Below are 18,178 nucleotides of genomic sequence, written 5' to 3'. Positions count from 1 at the left end.
AAAAATGCAGCTAGGTTTCTCAAATGATCATGATGTTGCCATGAAATTCTATAGTTTATGGTCCTATGGATATTTGGATGGGAACTATAAACACTTACATGCAAGTTACAGATATCAAAACATTGCCAAACCTTGCCAAAGCTCCATCACAGGTGGCATTATCCACCTAATATTAGTGTTAAATGCTGATACTTACGTGCCATCCATCGAGCATTTATGATAAATTATTTGTGACAATAATATACTTGTTTTAGTAAAAACACCACCTAATATGAGGTGGTTGGCATTGTCAAGATTTTGGTCGCACAGACACCAACATATCAAATGTGCAATATCAATTTTTCTGAGAACTAGTGATGTCTTTGCAACCTCAGTATACTGGATTGTTATCCATGGCAGCTGAGATTTCTGATAGGGTGTTATATGTCATATAAATTCCTTCATCAGATTGATGTTTTCAGTCTCATACCATAAGCCTTAATCCAAGGGGAACTAATACTTCAATTGTCTGTACTTGCTTAAGATAAGGCATTATAGGTATGAAACATGGAAAATGACATATGCCATCCCCTATTCTACTCCTATTTCGCTTTTGTTGATTATATTATCCATCAACAACCTTTGACCTGTAAAAGGTTCCATTTTTATACGATAGCTTTCGACTTTTCCCAACCATATATCTCAATAAATAAAGCATTGAATATTGCTGTTAAGGACAAATTAGCCAGAGGCTCCAGTAGTTCAGTACAGCGATGCCTAGCTACATCCTACATCTCTAGCTATAGAGAGAGATTGAGAGAGATAGCAATGGATGGCGTAATCAAGCTTTTTTATATTCGTATAGCATTTTTTTCTGTCTTCTTTTTGCCTCACTAATACTCTTAGACAATAGTAAAAAAAAGTTATGTTATATAGTGTTATTTTTTACGTATTTTTTTATATTTTATTTATATAATTAATTCAAATAATTATTTTATATTAAAAATAAATAATACAGTCAATTATATTAATAAAATATTTAAAAAATATATAAAAATAATTACACATAAAATTTTTATTAAAAAAAAAAAAGCAACAAATGGTTTAGGATGAAACTGCCATACTTGAAGATATCGACTGATATAGAGAGATTGACCAGCTCATCGGGAATATGAAAAGAAAAATAGTTTATATAATTTTAAAATGGTAAGTTTTTATTTTGAAAAAAATAAATAAATTTAAAATTTATATTAGAAAAATTAATTTTTTAATAATATTTTGTACTTTTTTAATATGAGTGTACTGAATTTACACACATTAAGATTGCTTAAAAATGTTAAAATATTTTGAATAAATAAGATCATATCCATTAATCCACTCTTAGAAGTCTTAAAAAGAATAAAAATTTATTTATCGTTATTTTTATTATTATCCTTTCAATATTTATTATTAAATAATAAACTCACAAGTTAAATGTAATAAATAATTTTTAATTATTAATAATATATTATAAAATAATGAAAAAATGATGTTAAAAGAGATGATTAATATTAATCTAAAAAGAAATGGGTGAATATTGTTTAAAGTTTTTAAACCATGACCACCTAAGAAAATAAGAGATTTGTTACTTATCATCTTTATATATTATATATTATATTTTTATTTATTATTTTTTTAAATTAATTAAATTTTTCTATTTAACATTTGTAAGAGAAAAGAATAAATAAAAAATAAAAAAATTATGTATAGTATATTTTGTGAAGGCCATGATAATGATTTTTCAGAAAACAAACATGCAGGCCAAAAAAATACGTAGTTTGATAATGTACGGTGGAATCTATTCCATTCTTCATTAAAACTGATCATCTGGACTTCCCCAAAAAGGTTATCAGGGCCACCAAAATTCTTAATTGCACATCCGACTGATGGCACAAATAGACGGCTCAGATTGGATGATGGTACAAATCCTGTGTTTCCACCTACCAACCTGCATAAAGGTGAGTCGGGTACATAATTCAGATGTATTAAATTAAAAGGTAATTCTATCACTGCTCATTTATTAAAAAGTTAATTTTTTTTTTAAAGTTTTTTTTAACATCTTTAATTATTAAAAAAAATTAAAAAATATATAATTTTATTAACAATCACTTTTTTAATTATTAAGTAAAATAAAAAATTAAAAAAATTAAATAAAAATAAAAATAAATAAATAATATAATTGTATCAGTATAACTCTACCATTTTTCTAAATGAAATTTTGCTGGTGGTGAATGTCTCAGACAGTGATGCTCTTTCCAAGTATGTACTGTGTACAAATAGGACTCTGCAATGGATTTTTTCTACCTTTTATAGCAATGAAAATGTCAGACATAGAAAGATACCATAAAAAATAAAAGGAAAACGGGATGGGGGCCTTCTGCAGTCTATGCAGCTATTCTTCTGATTGCAGTGAGTATGCATGCAGGCTTGCAGGACTTTTAGCACAGACCCCAAGAAAGCAGCTGTTATTCTGGGGTACTAGACTGCCTCATATGGTACTGAGATTGATTTCTACGAGCGAGAAGGAAAGAGCTTGATAGGGGTTGGCTTGTGTTGATAGATAAGAAATCAAACAGAACAAGGAAGTAAGACAGAGAGACGTAGCAGCGTCTTTAACTAATTGACAAGAAACGAAGATCATTTGCTTGTGAAGCAAAATCTCTCCACCAACACAAGATAGTAGGAGAAATCCAAGAAAAGAGATCGGCATCTGGCTTTTGCTTTTAGGGAAATGGAAATTAGTTTGGCTGGCTTTTCTCGCCTTCTTATATCCCGGCAATCATGCATTTCTAAAGTGGATTGATCACGAAATCTCTCTCTCTCTCTCTCTCTCTCTCTCTCTCTCTCTCTCTAATTGCCAATCGGCATCATCACTTGAGCTTTGAAGATGAAGGGAAGAATTTGTTGTTTTATGATAGCTCTGCAGATGGTGAGTTGGGCATCTGCAACAAGCAGGACTTATCCATCAAATTATAGCGTTGGTGCTCATCAACCAGGTGAGCCACTTGCCCTTCCTCATGGACTCCCTTTTCAGTCAACACCATAAAAGTCCACTTTTTGCTGCAATAATCATATCTATTTGGTTTCACTAGCTTCATAGCTTATCCCTAAAACTCATCGGGTTCATGCTTGTTTGTTTACTCCCGTGACTCCACCATGACTTCACTGCTATTACCACTATGAAAAGAACAGCTAGAAGTTTTGCTTTAGAATGATTACGGCAACATTTTGCTTCGGCTATTGAATGCCATCTACCTGAGAAGCTGCTTTAGATATCTGAATGGAAACCTTTTACTTCCTGCTATAGCTTACTTTTATTGTTACCTCCCTTACCAATTATAACTTCTCAAACTAACCCTGCTATTTCCATCACTTGATCACGGCCAGACCAGAACTCAGAGTCTTCAACCGTTACCTTGAAGGCAGAAGAGGTTACTCTCTCTCTCTCTCTCTCTCTCTCTCTCTCTCTCTCTCTCTCTCTCTCTCTCTCCATGGATATTAATCAGTCAATTACTGTTTCTTAAAGGGTTTCAAAAGCGAGAAAGCGAAGATAAATGAAGAAGTAATGTACAAAGGGGCTAGCAAAATAGGGTCAATTCCACCGAGCTGCGAGCACAAGTGTCGTGGATGTATTCCTTGTGATGCCATTCAAGTACCCACCACAACCAGACACAGCAATGTGGGCATCCAGTATGCAAACTATGAGCCTGAGGGCTGGAAATGCAAATGTGGTCCCTTCTTTTACAGCCCATGAAATCCTCCATGAGGAAGAATTCCATTAACATTAACATGTAATGTCATTGTACAAAAGTTATTTCTAGATTAGCTCAAGAGAATCTTCGCCTGAACAAAGATTAAAGTAGAAGAGCAAGAAAAGTTTTGATAAAGAAAATGGGTTTTGCTGAAGTATCGGAGAATGTGAATTTTTTAGCATTACATTTGAGTGGATGGTAATGCTTTGCTGGAGAAATGTAATTGCGGCTTTCTTGAAATGCCATATGTTTTCGAATTTCAATTTTCAATACCCATTGGGCACACTGATACTTCGGAGAATGTGTAAAAATTCTTGTTTATGGCTGTTGCCGCAGACTGATGGAGATTGTACATAAAATGAGAAGTTCAAAATCCACCATTAAGCTGATGACACAGAACTGTATTTTCCATCCAAAATACAACATGCTGTGTCCTCAACCAACTAGGCTATAGGATTTCACCCACCGTCTTCAGCTCAAGACGGTATGACAGGAAATGCCCTTTCGTATCTGTCAGATTCAAGATGCTAACATGGAGTTTTAGTAGGCTGGGAGCTTTAACAAGCATCCTGACTAGTCTAATTCAAGTTTCCCTGGACCACCACTTGAAAACCCAAAAGCCCTCCAAAACATCAATTTTCTCTCCCTAGTTGCAGCGAACTCCAATTTACACAGCTAAAACTCAGCATAATGCATACCAAGACAGAGATATGGCATTCCATCTTAGTTGCTATAGTACATACACATTTCTATAATTGTACACACATATAGCCCATAAGGAAAAACGAATGGACCATGCTATGTATTCAGTAGATGTAGTTTCTCTAATATAATGGACTTCACCAGTCATGGTGAAGTTTCTCCACTAAGACTTGCTCTTGAACTTCCTTTGAGCTTTCAAGTCCACGACAATCACAGAGATGTTATCCTTGCTTCCCTTTTGAAGGGCAAGCATCGAAAGGTAATCTGCTGCTGCTTGTGCTGCAGGATCGATTCCAGTGCCCCTCTCCACAAGAGATGCAGTCCCATTCTTTTTGTGCCAGAGCAGAATCCGCCTTCGAGCTACTTCACAGGCTTCTTCATTTGACATCACATCCCATAATCCATCACTGGCTAAAATAAGGCATTCATCATCCCTAGCTCGAGGAATAAACATGACTTCCGGTTCTGGAATAATCCATGGTTTCAAATATCTATCACCTGTAAGTTAGAGGAAAAAGAACATAAATATCTCACCTTTTTATTCATTTCGTTTTCTTCAAATGTGATACTTATAAAACTCTGGTACAATATACAGTTGATGCTGACCAACGGAATGCAATGCATTTGTTCAGACAAAGAAATCAAGATGGGTTTAAATTCAAAACAACCACTATTACAACAACCAGGTCATTATAAAGAAATTAAGTTCATAGATCTAGTTCAACAAGTAATTAGAATTTCATATATCCATTCCTTTCGAATAACGATGAAGGCTTTGAGATATTTTTGATAAATGAGCACTTTGAAATATTAATTTTTCACAAGTTTTCCCAAAACTTTCTCAGAATTATGCTTAAATTTGAGACTGACATTCATGTTAATTTGGACACTAAAGTGTCACCAAATAAGCAGCTTTCATAACAATGTACCCCTACCCTTTTCTGCACAAATTTAGAAAACAAATGATACACAAAGTGATTACAAGATCTGGGTGCAAAGTATACCTACCAATGGACCTTGACATTGCAAGAACCCCAAAGACACGGTGGCCGTTCCACTGGATTACCTTGCCTCCAGCTGCCTCAATCCTTGAATATTCATCTTCTCTGTTTGGCTGGGACAAATAAAATTAAAGTATGAGAGAACATTAGTTTCCATGGAAGAAAACTATGGTTCATAATCACGGTATAGCAGAATAAAAACATGTGCCCTACTTTATGATCAGTTGATAATGCAATGGGCTCTTTCCCGCGACACAGGACTGCTCTTGAATCACCACAGTTAGCAACTATGATATGGGATGAACAGATTACTGCAACCACAGCTGTAGATCCAACAGTTTCTGGTGCAACAGGGTCAGAAGTATCTCGGATGCTTTCATCAATGCCTCTACCAACTTTTCCTCCAACTTCATCATCGACTTTTTGGAAACAACTCGTAAAGGCTTTCTCCCAATGCAGTTGCTGATTTTCCCCAATCATTACATTACTTAAGTCGTCTGTAATGGCTCCAATCTCCTCCGCCAAAGCCAAATGGATGCGCTCACAACAATAGTTTGCAACCTGCAAGAGGTGAACCCTTCCAATCAAGCTAGCTAATATGTTCTAAAGTCCAAAATGGTTCACCATAAGGAACATCTATATCTTAAGCTGATCAGAATATTGGAATATCTAAACCTCGTAATAATTGGAACATGTGAGTCAACAGAAAAGGCAATGCAGATCCTGAAGAAATTGATCAGGTTAATGACTTCTAAGCCTTGCCTATAAAGCATAAAATCCGGCTGAATAAGCTAGTTTCTACATTATCTTTAAATAATAAGATTTTTTTTTTATGTCAGGGAATCTCTCTAAGGCGGGGTCGGACACACCCTTGCACAGTAAACCCCAGTCCCGTGCACCGCACCTCAAAAGTTTTCCTATACGAAACTGGTTAAATCACTGGCTTTTCACTGGGGGATGAGGCCTCAAAGGATTGTTTGAACCCATGATGTGTTGAACCTTGGACCTTAAAGGGAGTGATACCCCAAGACAAAGGCCTTCACCACTTGGCCAACCCCTTGGGGTTAAATAAGATTTCAGATAGTTGAGGAAGAATGATCTCAACACAATACATCCAATTGTTAAAAAAACCGACAATCAGACTCAAACAAAAAAACCATAGCATTAGGGAATAATATTTACCTGAGAGCCCCCGTGGCCATCATAAACGGCAAAAAAATGACTACTTATATGGGTCAAACTCTGGTTCATTCCATCAAGCACACGATCACCAATAAGCATTTTAATTGGAATTTTCATAAATCGAGGTACAGCTGCAATGGCATCTTCCATTTCTGGTCTTTTCCCACAAACAGATACAGAACCCCAAAGGGGAATGCAATCCAGCTCAAAAACACTTCGAGTGCTTCCCTTGCTGACACTTTTTTGCACGTGTGAATGCAAAACCACAGTAGATGCCTTTAAATCAGATTTATGAGATATCTCCAAATCTGGGCTCATTGCTGCCACAATAAGTTCACCGGAAGGTACCTGCCCTATACTTGCTTCCACCAAGATAATAGCTTTAGCAACGATCTGAGCATGGTCAACATTTTCAACTTCCCGAATATCTGGCAAGCTTATTTGAGAGCTTACATCAGCAATTAACAACTCCTCACTAATAAACCCATTACTGTCATCTGCAATAGACAAGATTTCATCTTCCCCGCTTTCCTGGATCATAATATCATTAGCAATTAAATTGACTCCATTCTCTGGCAACAAATCCACCCCTTCTCTGCCACTGCCTTCTGGTGTTGACATGGTTACCAAGTTAACTATGCTCTTAGCATCATTGGAACTTCCATTGCCACTAGAAACAGACTCTGCAGACACCAACAGAGCAGGATCCAACAACAAATTTGCCGCATCTGTTACCAGCTTGAGCCGTGTTATTTCCACGTGGGTTGCGATTCCAGAGTTATCACAAATAGAATTACCTAAACTAAAAGTCACTGCAACTGCTGGAGACATCTCTTCCATCAACTCTCTCTCTCTCCCTGAATGTGTATCAACAAGCAACTCTTACGTTGAAATTCGATAACCACTTTAATTGTCTGGATCACAAATCACACCACCAAGATAAACTTAATTATGGGTATGAGCTAACATTTGCAGAATAAATCGGGATGATCAGATCTAGTGAGGATGAATGGATCCGATCTCCTAGTATAAATACTCCTACCCTTCACAAGTTATTTCGACTTCTCAAAGACTCCAAAGCTTACCAAATTCTTCTCCTTCTGGCACAGAACTGACCACAGAATTCATAAATCCTATCCAGACCACCAACCCAAAAATAACACCCGTATGAAAATGACCAAAATCTTATCTTTAACGACAAATCCGAGAAGAGAACGCTAAAGGTGTCATGGGAAACAGCCTGGGGAAAAGGAAACAGCCCATATAGTCACAAGATCCTTAAAAAGTTGAACCCTTAATTGTAAAACTGGGATTTCCTGGATCTGAGGCAACTCATGTCCGCCTCTCTTAAAATATGGGTTTTTTTTACCTTTCTTCTTCTTCTTCTTCTTCCAATGAAGACAGCCAAACCCAAATCGTCAATAACAATCAAAGTCATAAACATATAGAACTAAACCATTATCTGAGTACGCAACTACATGATTTTGATTCCCTCATAACAAAGGACAAAAACACATATCTAGAAAACATATTCTAGGGTACTTACCAGTTGAAACTAAAAAGAACTTGTCCGAAAATCTGGCTTCTGAGTGTTTCCTAGAATTGTTTCCCTTGTTTCTGGGCTTGGATGACGCTTTAGAGAGAGTGAGAGAGATTGTATCCTTCTTTACCATGCACTCTTTTCGGGGACACGTATACATGCGATTAGCTTACATCAGTCAATGGCTTTGGGCTGTGTTTGCTTGGGAAACGGAAAATGTAGAAATTGAGGATTATAAAAAGAATTATAAAAATTTATTTTATATGATTGTTAGATTTTTAAACCTTTTAATTATAAAATAATTATGATAAATTACATCAAATTATAGTTTTTATTTTCTATACATACTGAATATTATAGCTGAAAGACTAGATGAAAAATATCATAATATTTTAATTAAAAATTATAAAAAAAATGAAAAAAAAGAAAAGTTTTTATTTTCATAAACAAAATAATTTAACTTAATTATGAAATAAATATTTTCCTTTAAGAACCAAAATTCTTCATAATATCAAACTTTTAAATCCAAGACTTAAAAGGTTTTTATTTCTAGAGGTAAAAAGATAAACCCCTAAAATGAATTTTATAAAATTTATTATTTATGGAAAATATTAAAATCTTTAAATAATATTAAATATCTGATAAATTTTTAAATTAATTTTGTATTATCTATTTTTAAAATTGATTTTCCTGAAATCGTGGCTTCCAAACGGAGCGTTAAGTTTTAAGACAACGGTTAGGACCGCGCTTACCTAAACACAACTACTCCTCTCATGGATATCTCACTATGCAAGCTCTGGGAAAGGACACGCGTCCGTGGATTAATGAGTGACAGCAGACCGATAATTTCTGTGTACCCACGTGGTACAATGGCTTGGACTTTCCTTGGATGTTCTTCGATACAAACATGACGTGGCATCTTCACGGTGTCGGTCGTGAGTCGTGGACTCGTGAGTCATGAGCTCATTTTCATTTTCCGTTTTGAGAATAACCTTCTTATTCATGAGTACTACTCATGAATAAGAATAGGGGTGAGTTCGGTCCGGTCCGGTCCGGTCCGGGAAGGTTTTGTGGACCGGATCGGACCTATTCGGTCCAGGGTTTTCCAACCCTGGACCGGACCGAACTCCATCAGGACCGGTCCGGTCCGATCCTATTCGGTCCGGTCGGTCCATTCGGTCCAAGGTTGATTTTTTTTTTTTTTTTTTTTTATCTAATGACATTTTTTTTAATATTTATGTAATTATATTGTAATATATTTAATATATATACATATAGTATTATATATATATTAGTAATATGCTAATACTATTAGTCTATTAGTAATAATGCTATAACTAATAAATATATGTAATAATAACTATACTATAACTAATAACTATATGTAATAATAGTAATAGTGATAACTATATATTTATATAATATGCTAATATTTAATGACATTTTTTTTAATATTTATGTAATTATATTGTAATATATTTAATATATATACATATAGTATACTATTATATATATTAGTAATATGCTAATACTATTATATAAATAATATATATAAATAATTTTTTTTTTTTTCTATTCGGTCCGGTCCGGTCCGGTCCGGGGTGAAAAACTCCCGGACCGGGACCGGACCGAATCTTTTCAGTCCCTTAAAAATGGGACCGGACCGGACCGGACCCAATTCGGTCCGGTCCGGTCCGGTCCAAATAGTGCCGGTCCGGTCGGTTTTGCCGGTCCGGACCGGCCGATGCTCACCCCTAATGAGTACCATACAACGCACATTATATAAATTTGTTTTTAATTATATTTTTTTAAAATAATTTAATTCTTTTATTTATTATCTATATACTAAACATTAAATAAGAAAAAAAATTAAAAAATAACAAAAATAATAATATGTGATGTATAAGATTTATAAATAAAATTTTTATTTTAAAAAATGATAAATACACATTACATTTTATAACATTTTACATAACAATATTTAAAAAGATGAATATTTTTGTAAACTATCTTATAAAATTAACATTACTTTACAAAAAAAAAAAAATCTTATTTTACAACCTATATTAGATAAATTGTTGTGAAATATGTTATGTATATATCATTTCTCTTATATTTCTCGATAGGTATATATCGCTCACAATATAATATAATTTATAAAATTTAAAGTTTTAAATTTTATATTTTAAAATTAAATTATAATAATGTGTGGTTGAAATATTTTCAATAGAATTATTTATTTCAAATAATGTTAACCAAAAATTACAAATATAAATTAAATCTATTTATCATCATCCTTTTAATATATCTTGAAATAACATCTAATGATTGACTCATAAATAAAATATAATAAATAATGTCTAATAATTTAATATCTCATTATTTTATAATAAGTAACATTACTCTTTTAAAATTAATTAATTAATATTTTTTAAAGAAATGAAAAATGCTAGCTAGTGTATACTTGCATTTAAAAAAATAATAATATGTTTTGAAAATTAATATTTAAAAATAATACGCAAGATTCGCACAATTTAAAATTACAAATATCATCGCTCATTTTCATAAAATCTGAAATACATCTATATATATATTATAAGAAAAATTCTATGTGTAATTATTTTTGCGGACTTCTTTGTGCACTCCAGTGATATGATTGGTTGTGTATTAAAAAAAATAATTCAACCAATTATATCAATAGAGTATATAAAAAATACGTAAAAATAAATGTACGTAGCATTACCCTATATATAATTGCTCAAGTTTCCGGAATCCATGGAGAGGAGAGGAGAGGAGATATGTTTTAGTTAGTTTATGTCCATTGTCCGTCGTCCAGGTCATCAGAAAATTGAACATTAACCATGCATTCCGATTCTCCAAATTTGGTGAAAAGAGTAACGTCCGTACGTTGCAATTAGCATCAGGCTATTGTCCTAATTTTCTTTTCCCGTCTCCTCATCTCTGATCAATATTGTTGGCCCCTGCATGACCACTGGCCTTGGGTTGGCCGCCGTGTGGTGGTGCCGGCAATAATATTATTATGGCTTTGTCGCGAACATTATCTTCAATGGAGATAGCAGACGTGGGTTCTTCCACCGTCATCGCCATTGACAAAACTAAGAATAGCCAATTTGCCGTTAAATGGGCAGTCGACACCATTTTGAGCAATTCTTCTCACTGCATTCTCGTCCATGTTCGCAATCAGAGTTTTTTGGATCCTCGTAGGTACCCTTCTCTTTCATACATCATCATCGATCTGCATCATCTTATAAATTCACTAAGGATTTGATTCCATGGGAAACTAATTAAATCGCTTGGAATTTCATGATCGATGCACGTACGTGTTGTTCGTTTTCATTCTTTAACCATGCATATTATTCTCCGGTCATCGATTCGCCTCCAAGATGCTTTGATTGACTTGGCCTAGCCATGATCAAAAATTCAAATGAATCGTTATGATTGGCATGCAATATCGTGGGCATTTAGCTTCACTTTTTCGTTGTGTTTAAGGTTTTCTATTTGATTTTCGTAGACAATCATGAAACTGACCACGGAGAAGGTCGCCCGCCAACTGAACAGGAGTTGCAACAATTCTTCCTTCCTTATCGTGGATTTTGCGCTCGAAAAGGGGTGAGTTATAGCCAACCAGAACCTTATTTTTTGACAACCTAAACAAATTTAAATAGATGCAAATGAATCTCCGAGGTTTAATTGAGAATCGATCTGATCTCACTTTGGTTAATTAGTTGGGGAGGCAGCAACCCGTACGTGCTGCAGAAAAGTTCCTCAATAAGAGGCAATGATCATTTCACTCCAGAACCATGAAACTACATGCATGAATATAAATATAATTCTCGAGAAGCCAGAAGGCTATAGATAGATCATAATTAACCTTTTCAAACCTTCACGTCTTCAAGTGGATCTGATATATTTTCATGAATATTCGAGTATCTCAGATAGAAGCAAAGGAGGTGATCCTCCATGACATCGACGTTCCAAGCGCACTAGTCGATTATATTGTTCGCAACTCCATCAGCAATGTTGTCGTTGGGGCTTCCAATCGGAATGTTCTCACGAGGTCTGTGTGTGTGTGTGTTTCTTTCCTGCTCTCCAAAAATCCCACGATGTCGGGCTTTCTTTCACATATTTTAATTCCCACAAAAAGCTTTTAATTAGCCAGGGAAACAGATAAGCAAAGCGGCCACAACCTTCATGTGGTCCGGTGGCTAAAATATTGGGAGCTTTTCCTGCCTTTTTTGCGAGAGTACTTTTGGTTGGAAGCATTTGTTTCTTTAGTCTCAATGAAATAACTATAAATGGCAAAGTTCAGTGGCTTGGTTCCCAGTGGTTAATTTGTAGGTACGACTGTAAAGTTTGTATTTTTCCCCCCACCCTTCTTAACAGAAGTTCTTGGTGATTGTCACCATGCAGGAAATTTAAAGATGCAGATGTACCATCTACCTTACTCAAAGCTGCACCAGCATCCTGTGCGGTATATGTCATATCAAAAGGAAAAGTTCAGGCAGTCCGTATAGCAGATCATCAACCTCAGACACTTGCTCGTGCATCATCTAATCCTGGGAGTCGTTCTCTAAAGGAAGTTATACATGATGATCTTACTCCTGATACCCATGACCCCGATGATACTTACAGGTACTCCTAGAAACTGGAAACGACATATATAGCTATACATAATTTCTCGGAGGGTCGTAAAGGTTACCATTTCTTCTGTGATCAAAACTCTCAGGGATGGTTTAATCACAAGTTTTTACCCAATTCAACTAATGAAATAATAGCCTAAGGCAAAAGAAGGGGAGGGGAGAGTTTCCTTGTGGCTTTACGTTATAAACCAATAAGACAGGAATTTGACTATTAGTAGCTCACGAAGAATCATTCTTCTTGATTCATCTATCTCTCTTCCCCATGAGACATTCCAGTTCTTCCCGATATTTTTTTCATATTTCTCTCCCTTTCTTGGGCTAAGAAAAACGTTAATAGAGGATCACGAGGCATTAGTTTCCAAAGTGCCATTGAAGTCAATCAAAGAAAATTGTTGTCCAGTAATTGCCTGATAATCTTACCACTCCCATGAACTTACAAGTTATGTGTTGCTTGGAATTTGTCAATTGCTTTCTAGTGCAGAACGTCTTATGGTACTGGGAAACGGAAAATTACAGCCTCTGAGAAAGTATCTTTCGACAGAAGCAGTGATCAGTCCTTGCAGATAACACCACAAGGCAACTTAGGGTATGGCATCTGGACTGATTCGCCAACGAAAGCAGCAGACAGTTTCACATCAGGAAATTCGTCCCAAGGAAATAGTGATTCTTCGGATGCATTTAGCTTTCTATCATCAATTGACACCCCATTTAACTTCTTTTACTCAAACACCGCATCCTCTGACAATTTAGAATCTTCAGTGGCCTCGGAGAGTCCCAGGAGCCCTGCCTTGTCACAAACCCCAGTAAGTGAAAAAATTGCAGGATCACACTTATCATCGACAGAGATGATGACTACTTGACTAGTGCATTTGCAGGATCATGGACTTGGAAAAAGAAAGATTTATGTCTGTTTTTTAGCTTAACCATAATCTTTCTGGAGAAAGTGAATTACTAATTGAACAATCATATGATTATTTACAGTCGCGTATGCTATATCAATGGTGCATATTGCTCAATTATTTTCATCTTCTGTTTTTTTTTTTTTTTTTCTCTCCATTAGGAATCCAAATACAAGAAATCTAGATTCTGATAGTGTAAGCATTGTTGTGTATATTGCACATGAACATGACCGTGGCCGGCAGGATAATACAGAAACAGAATGACCAAAAGAAATAAAATTTAGAAGTTAGCGTATCTGCTGAGATTAATGCTCTTAAGCGATGGGTTCTTGCAAGTGTGCCCAAGCAATGGAATTATGTGTACCCATTGACCAATGACTGGACCCATCTTGTTTTTGTGACGAAAGGTTTGTTTGTATCTTGTTCTGACTTAGTTGACTATGTTCTCAAAATTCTTACAACTTACTACTACATCTAAAGGTATTTGAAAATTCACTTTTCTGCTTGTTCTTCACTCGAGAATTCAGAACTGCTAGATATATTGCACACATTTAACATTCAAGCATGAAAGCAAGTGTTCCAATAATAATCATGACTGATGCTATCATTGTAGTTTGTACTCATACATCCATACAGAACTTTACTTCAGCATTAGGTTGTGCATGTATGCCTTTGGCTTAGAGATATCTTAGAAATCTCTGTTTTAATGGTTAAACAATTGATAATTGAAACTTATGTTCTGATTTATGAGTTACTTAACAGGGCCTGGAGACCGAGAAGAGCAGATTGAAGCTTGAACTGACACAAGCCATGGAAATGTATAACTTGGCTTGCAAAGAAATTATTGTAGCCAGACAGAAGGTAAGATAATGTTATAGCTTCACCTACATCTGATATCTTTGATCCATCGTTGATCCTATTAGTAGTCCATTGTAATGAAAACCTGGAAGGCCACTATTTCTCTATCCAGGCAAGAGAAATTCAGCAATGGCGATTAGTAGAAGAACGTCAATTAGAGGAGGCCCAGCTTGCTGAAGAGGCCGCATTAGCTTTGGCAAAAGTCGAGAGGCAAAAGACAATGGCTGCCTTGGAAGCAGCCAAGATGCAACAAAGGCTAGCAGAAGTGCAAACACAAAAGAGAAAGAATATAGAAATGCAGGCCAAGCAGAAGGGAGCAGTGGATGCATTGACCCAAAACAATGTCATATATAGAAGATATTCTATCGATGAGATTGAAAAGGCAACTGACTATTTTAACAGTTCACTGAAGATCGGTGAAGGCGGATATGGACCTGTTTATAAAGGCTTGCTTGATCACACTGCTGTTGCCATCAAGATCTTGAGGCCAGACTTATCACAGGGGCAGAAACAGTTCCAACAAGAGGTAATTACATTCTTTGGTTGTTTTGGGAGAAAACTTGGTATAGCAATTAATTAGATTTTATGTTGTTCACTTTGTGTGGGTTTGTTTCTTGCTGAATAGAATTCTTGGTCATGAGAATTGGTACTTGATATACCTGAACCTCTTCAATACAAACCTTTGTTGGAAGAATAGACATAACATTTTCCAGTCCCACCCAAACGCATCACCAATGAACCATAAATGAATAGACGCAAGTGGAAAGACTGCTAGTGATGAAACAATCTGGATCCTCACAGTTCTCGGCAGTTGTCATCTTGACAGTTACAGAGAAATGCTGTCTTCTTGTCCGTACTTCCCATTGTACCTTGTAAATTGTACTACAACTGAAAATGTGCAAAATTCAAATGATTTCATCTTTTTTTGGCCTTTATAAATATGCTGAAATAGCTGGAACTAAATTCGTTTTGATTATTTATATGCCAAAAGTGAAGTGAAGTTACCTCTGAAGTTAGCAGCCCCTTCAGATGATTTACCATCACCTTTCTCTGCCAAAATACGGATTAAAAAAAGAAGAAGTAAGGACTTAACGGGAAGAATTGCATGATCAAAAAAATTTCTTTTGAAGTATGTTAAGACTGATATGGAACGAACTTAATATGAACAATTTCTGCTGTCAATCTTCTCCATGTAGGTTGAAGTTCTAAGCTGTATCAGACATCCCCACATGGTTCTGCTTCTAGGTGCCTGTCCAGAGTATGGTTGCCTCGTGTACGAGTACATGGACAATGGCAGCTTAGAAGATCGGCTCTTCCAGAAAGACAGCACTCCCCCAATATCATGGCCAACCCGTTTCAGAATAGCTGCTGAAATTTCCTCGGGTCTTCTTTTTCTTCACCAAACAAAACCAGAACCCATAGTTCATCGCGACCTCAAGCCTGGGAACATTCTCCTAGACCTTAATTACCGAAGCAAGATCAGTGATGTGGGTTTAGCCCGACTAATTCCACCATCTGTTGCTGATAGTATCACTCAATATCATGTGACTTCAGCAGCTGGTACATTTTGTTACATTGACCCTGAGTATCAACAAACAGGATTGTTGGGTGTGAAATCAGATGTATATTCACTGGGTGTAATGCTGTTACAACTCCTTACAGCAAAGCCTCCAATTGGATTAGCTCACCAGATCCAGAAGGCCATTAAGAAAGACAAATTTCCAGAGATGCTCGATCCATCAGTGACAGATTGGCCTATTGAAGATGCTCTATCACTTGCTAAACTTGCTCTCAAATGTTGTGAGATGAGGAAGAGGGATAGACCTGACCTTGATTCTGATTTGTTGCCAGAGCTTGAACGGTTAAGGGATCTTGGGATTATGTACTGGTCCCTTAAAAATATGGCTATTGATGATGTAAGACGCCCTTATAACTCAGTTCCAGAGGTTCGACCAACCGTGAAGCAGGTTAGTTACAATTTGGAACTACCGTTTACATTAACATATACATCTAAGCTTGCAGTCAACTTTGCTCTCAATTCAAGAATCATGAATGCGGAATCTTAAAGCATACAATCGAAATATGCCTTGGCATTGTCTACAAAATGTGTAAAATCTCCATGAAATACCGTTCCAATAACAGTGTTTGATTATGCAAAACCAGGACGGAGAGATTGACCCCGATGTAGAAGTGGATTTGCAGTGGAGATCCATATAAGAAAAGGGTGGCTGCGTTTGAAGTCCTTGACCAAAATGTAGAGCTGAGAGCACCAAAAATATGGAGTAGCTTTGAAAGAGTCGGATTCTATTTACACTTGGCCAAAAACAAGTTTGAAAACTAAACAAAGAGCATACTGACGGCTGTTGGACATTTGTAAGTTGTTTGATCTGCAACTAATACTCAACTAAACAAAGTGGTGTTGTTTGCATGAACTAGGAACATCACGTTCTTGCTATGGTGGAGCTGAATGCTCTGTAGAATGTGGATAACTATGCAAAAGTACAGAGCTTTTGTTTTCTAAACTTTTAAAATAGAATAATGCTATATACTTTTGCACTTATTTTGAAAAAGAATAGGATATATTATTAAAAAATTAATTTTTTCATGTAAATTTCATATTTACTCTTTCTTCAAATGAAATATGCGATGCTTGTGAACTGTATAACTACGAATATAATTTCTCTTTAACATATGGTATTTCTCAATCACAGACACCTATCTCGTTCTTGTAGCTCATTCCATACTTACTGCCCATATATATGTATATATATATCTGAAGTATGGGCAATTGACTATTGTAAAGCTGCCCCCATCCACTTCCTATCTACCTTTTATTAAATAAATTAATATCTAAAAATGGAAAATGAACGAAAATAAATAAATTTGTTCGAAATAGTTGTTTCTCTTCTACATATTTCACTAAGCATTCCTCTTAATTTCCCCCCGTTAGTGTCGTCTGTTCCTGACATTGTTGTAACCGACTACATTATTTTGTGCTTAAACTCGCGTTATTTGTGCGTTTTAAGACAGTTATGGGTTGAAGAAAGAAAAAATGTTTAATTAAAAAGAGAAAAAAATAATAATTACAATCGTGAGTAAGTAAATATTTGCAATAATTTAAAAAAATAAATATATACGAAATTTATATGAAAAAAATTAATTTTTTAATTAACAGATTTTATTATTTTTTAAAATAATTATATAATATTTATATATTGTACAATTCTACAACATAACATTATTAACCAAAAAAAAAAGCCACTAATTTAGTTCAGGCCCAACAATCCGGCCCACACCTTCCTCCCACGATGTCAGGCAAGGCAATAAGCGAAGACGAGACCAAGGTACAGAATAGAACACAAATCACAAAAAAGAAACTAGGAAGTAATTTATATAATTATATCTTAAATATTTTTTTTTTAAATAAGAGATATTGTTATTTAAATATTTTTATAAAATAATTTATAAAAATAACATCAATATCTTCCTTTTAAAATATAATTATACAAAAAATCATTAAAAAAAATTCTGCATATATTACTCCACCCAAAATAAAAACCGGTCC

The 18,178-nt window shown here is 35.3% G+C and overlaps 3 protein-coding genes across 7 annotated transcripts; 2 read left to right on the top strand and 1 right to left on the bottom strand.

Moving 5' to 3' along the window:
• Positions 1-2,248: 2,248 nt before the first annotated feature.
• Positions 2,249-4,021, top strand: LOC122300942 (EPIDERMAL PATTERNING FACTOR-like protein 6). The gene is made up of 3 exons (XM_043111951.1): positions 2,249-3,014; positions 3,406-3,449; positions 3,545-4,021. The coding sequence occupies exons 1-3, from the start codon at positions 2,906-2,908 to the stop codon at positions 3,770-3,772; spliced, it is 381 nt and encodes a 126-aa protein (XP_042967885.1). The 5' UTR covers positions 2,249-2,905; the 3' UTR covers positions 3,773-4,021.
• A 236-nt stretch (positions 4,022-4,257) lies between these two features.
• LOC122300941 (protein phosphatase 2C 16-like) lies at positions 4,258-8,381 on the bottom strand. Of its 4 annotated transcripts, none has more exons than XM_043111947.1 (5): positions 8,202-8,378; positions 6,656-8,043; positions 5,687-6,034; positions 5,481-5,586; positions 4,258-4,970 (listed from the first exon to the last, which is right to left on the bottom strand). In XM_043111947.1, exons 2-5 carry the CDS (start codon positions 7,493-7,495, stop codon positions 4,636-4,638), a joined length of 1,629 nt encoding a protein of 542 aa, XP_042967881.1. In that variant the 5' UTR covers positions 7,496-8,043; positions 8,202-8,378; the 3' UTR covers positions 4,258-4,635. The 4 variants fall into 4 exon arrangements, with proteins under 4 accessions (XP_042967881.1, XP_042967882.1, XP_042967883.1 ...); XM_043111948.1 differs by having other exon boundaries at positions 6,656-8,040; XM_043111949.1 differs by having other exon boundaries at positions 6,656-7,895.
• Positions 8,382-10,988: 2,607 nt separating this feature from the next.
• On the top strand, positions 10,989-17,218 carry LOC122300940 (U-box domain-containing protein 52-like). Of its 2 annotated transcripts, none has more exons than XM_043111945.1 (9): positions 10,989-11,416; positions 11,728-11,825; positions 12,152-12,273; positions 12,627-12,848; positions 13,338-13,659; positions 14,518-14,616; positions 14,726-15,139; positions 15,810-16,580; positions 16,777-17,218. In XM_043111945.1, the coding sequence occupies exons 1-9, from the start codon at positions 11,236-11,238 to the stop codon at positions 16,828-16,830; spliced, it is 2,283 nt and encodes a 760-aa protein (XP_042967879.1). In that variant the 5' UTR covers positions 10,989-11,235; the 3' UTR covers positions 16,831-17,218. The 2 variants fall into 2 exon arrangements, with proteins under 2 accessions (XP_042967879.1, XP_042967880.1); XM_043111946.1 differs by having other exon boundaries at positions 10,989-11,420.
• Positions 17,219-18,178: the final 960 nt, after the last annotated feature.

Source organism: Carya illinoinensis, chromosome 2 (genome assembly GCF_018687715.1).
Source record: "Carya illinoinensis cultivar Pawnee chromosome 2, C.illinoinensisPawnee_v1, whole genome shotgun sequence".
In the NCBI taxonomy this organism is placed as follows: domain Eukaryota; kingdom Viridiplantae; phylum Streptophyta; class Magnoliopsida; order Fagales; family Juglandaceae; genus Carya; species Carya illinoinensis.
This window is presented reverse-complemented; position numbering and strand designations above follow the sequence as displayed.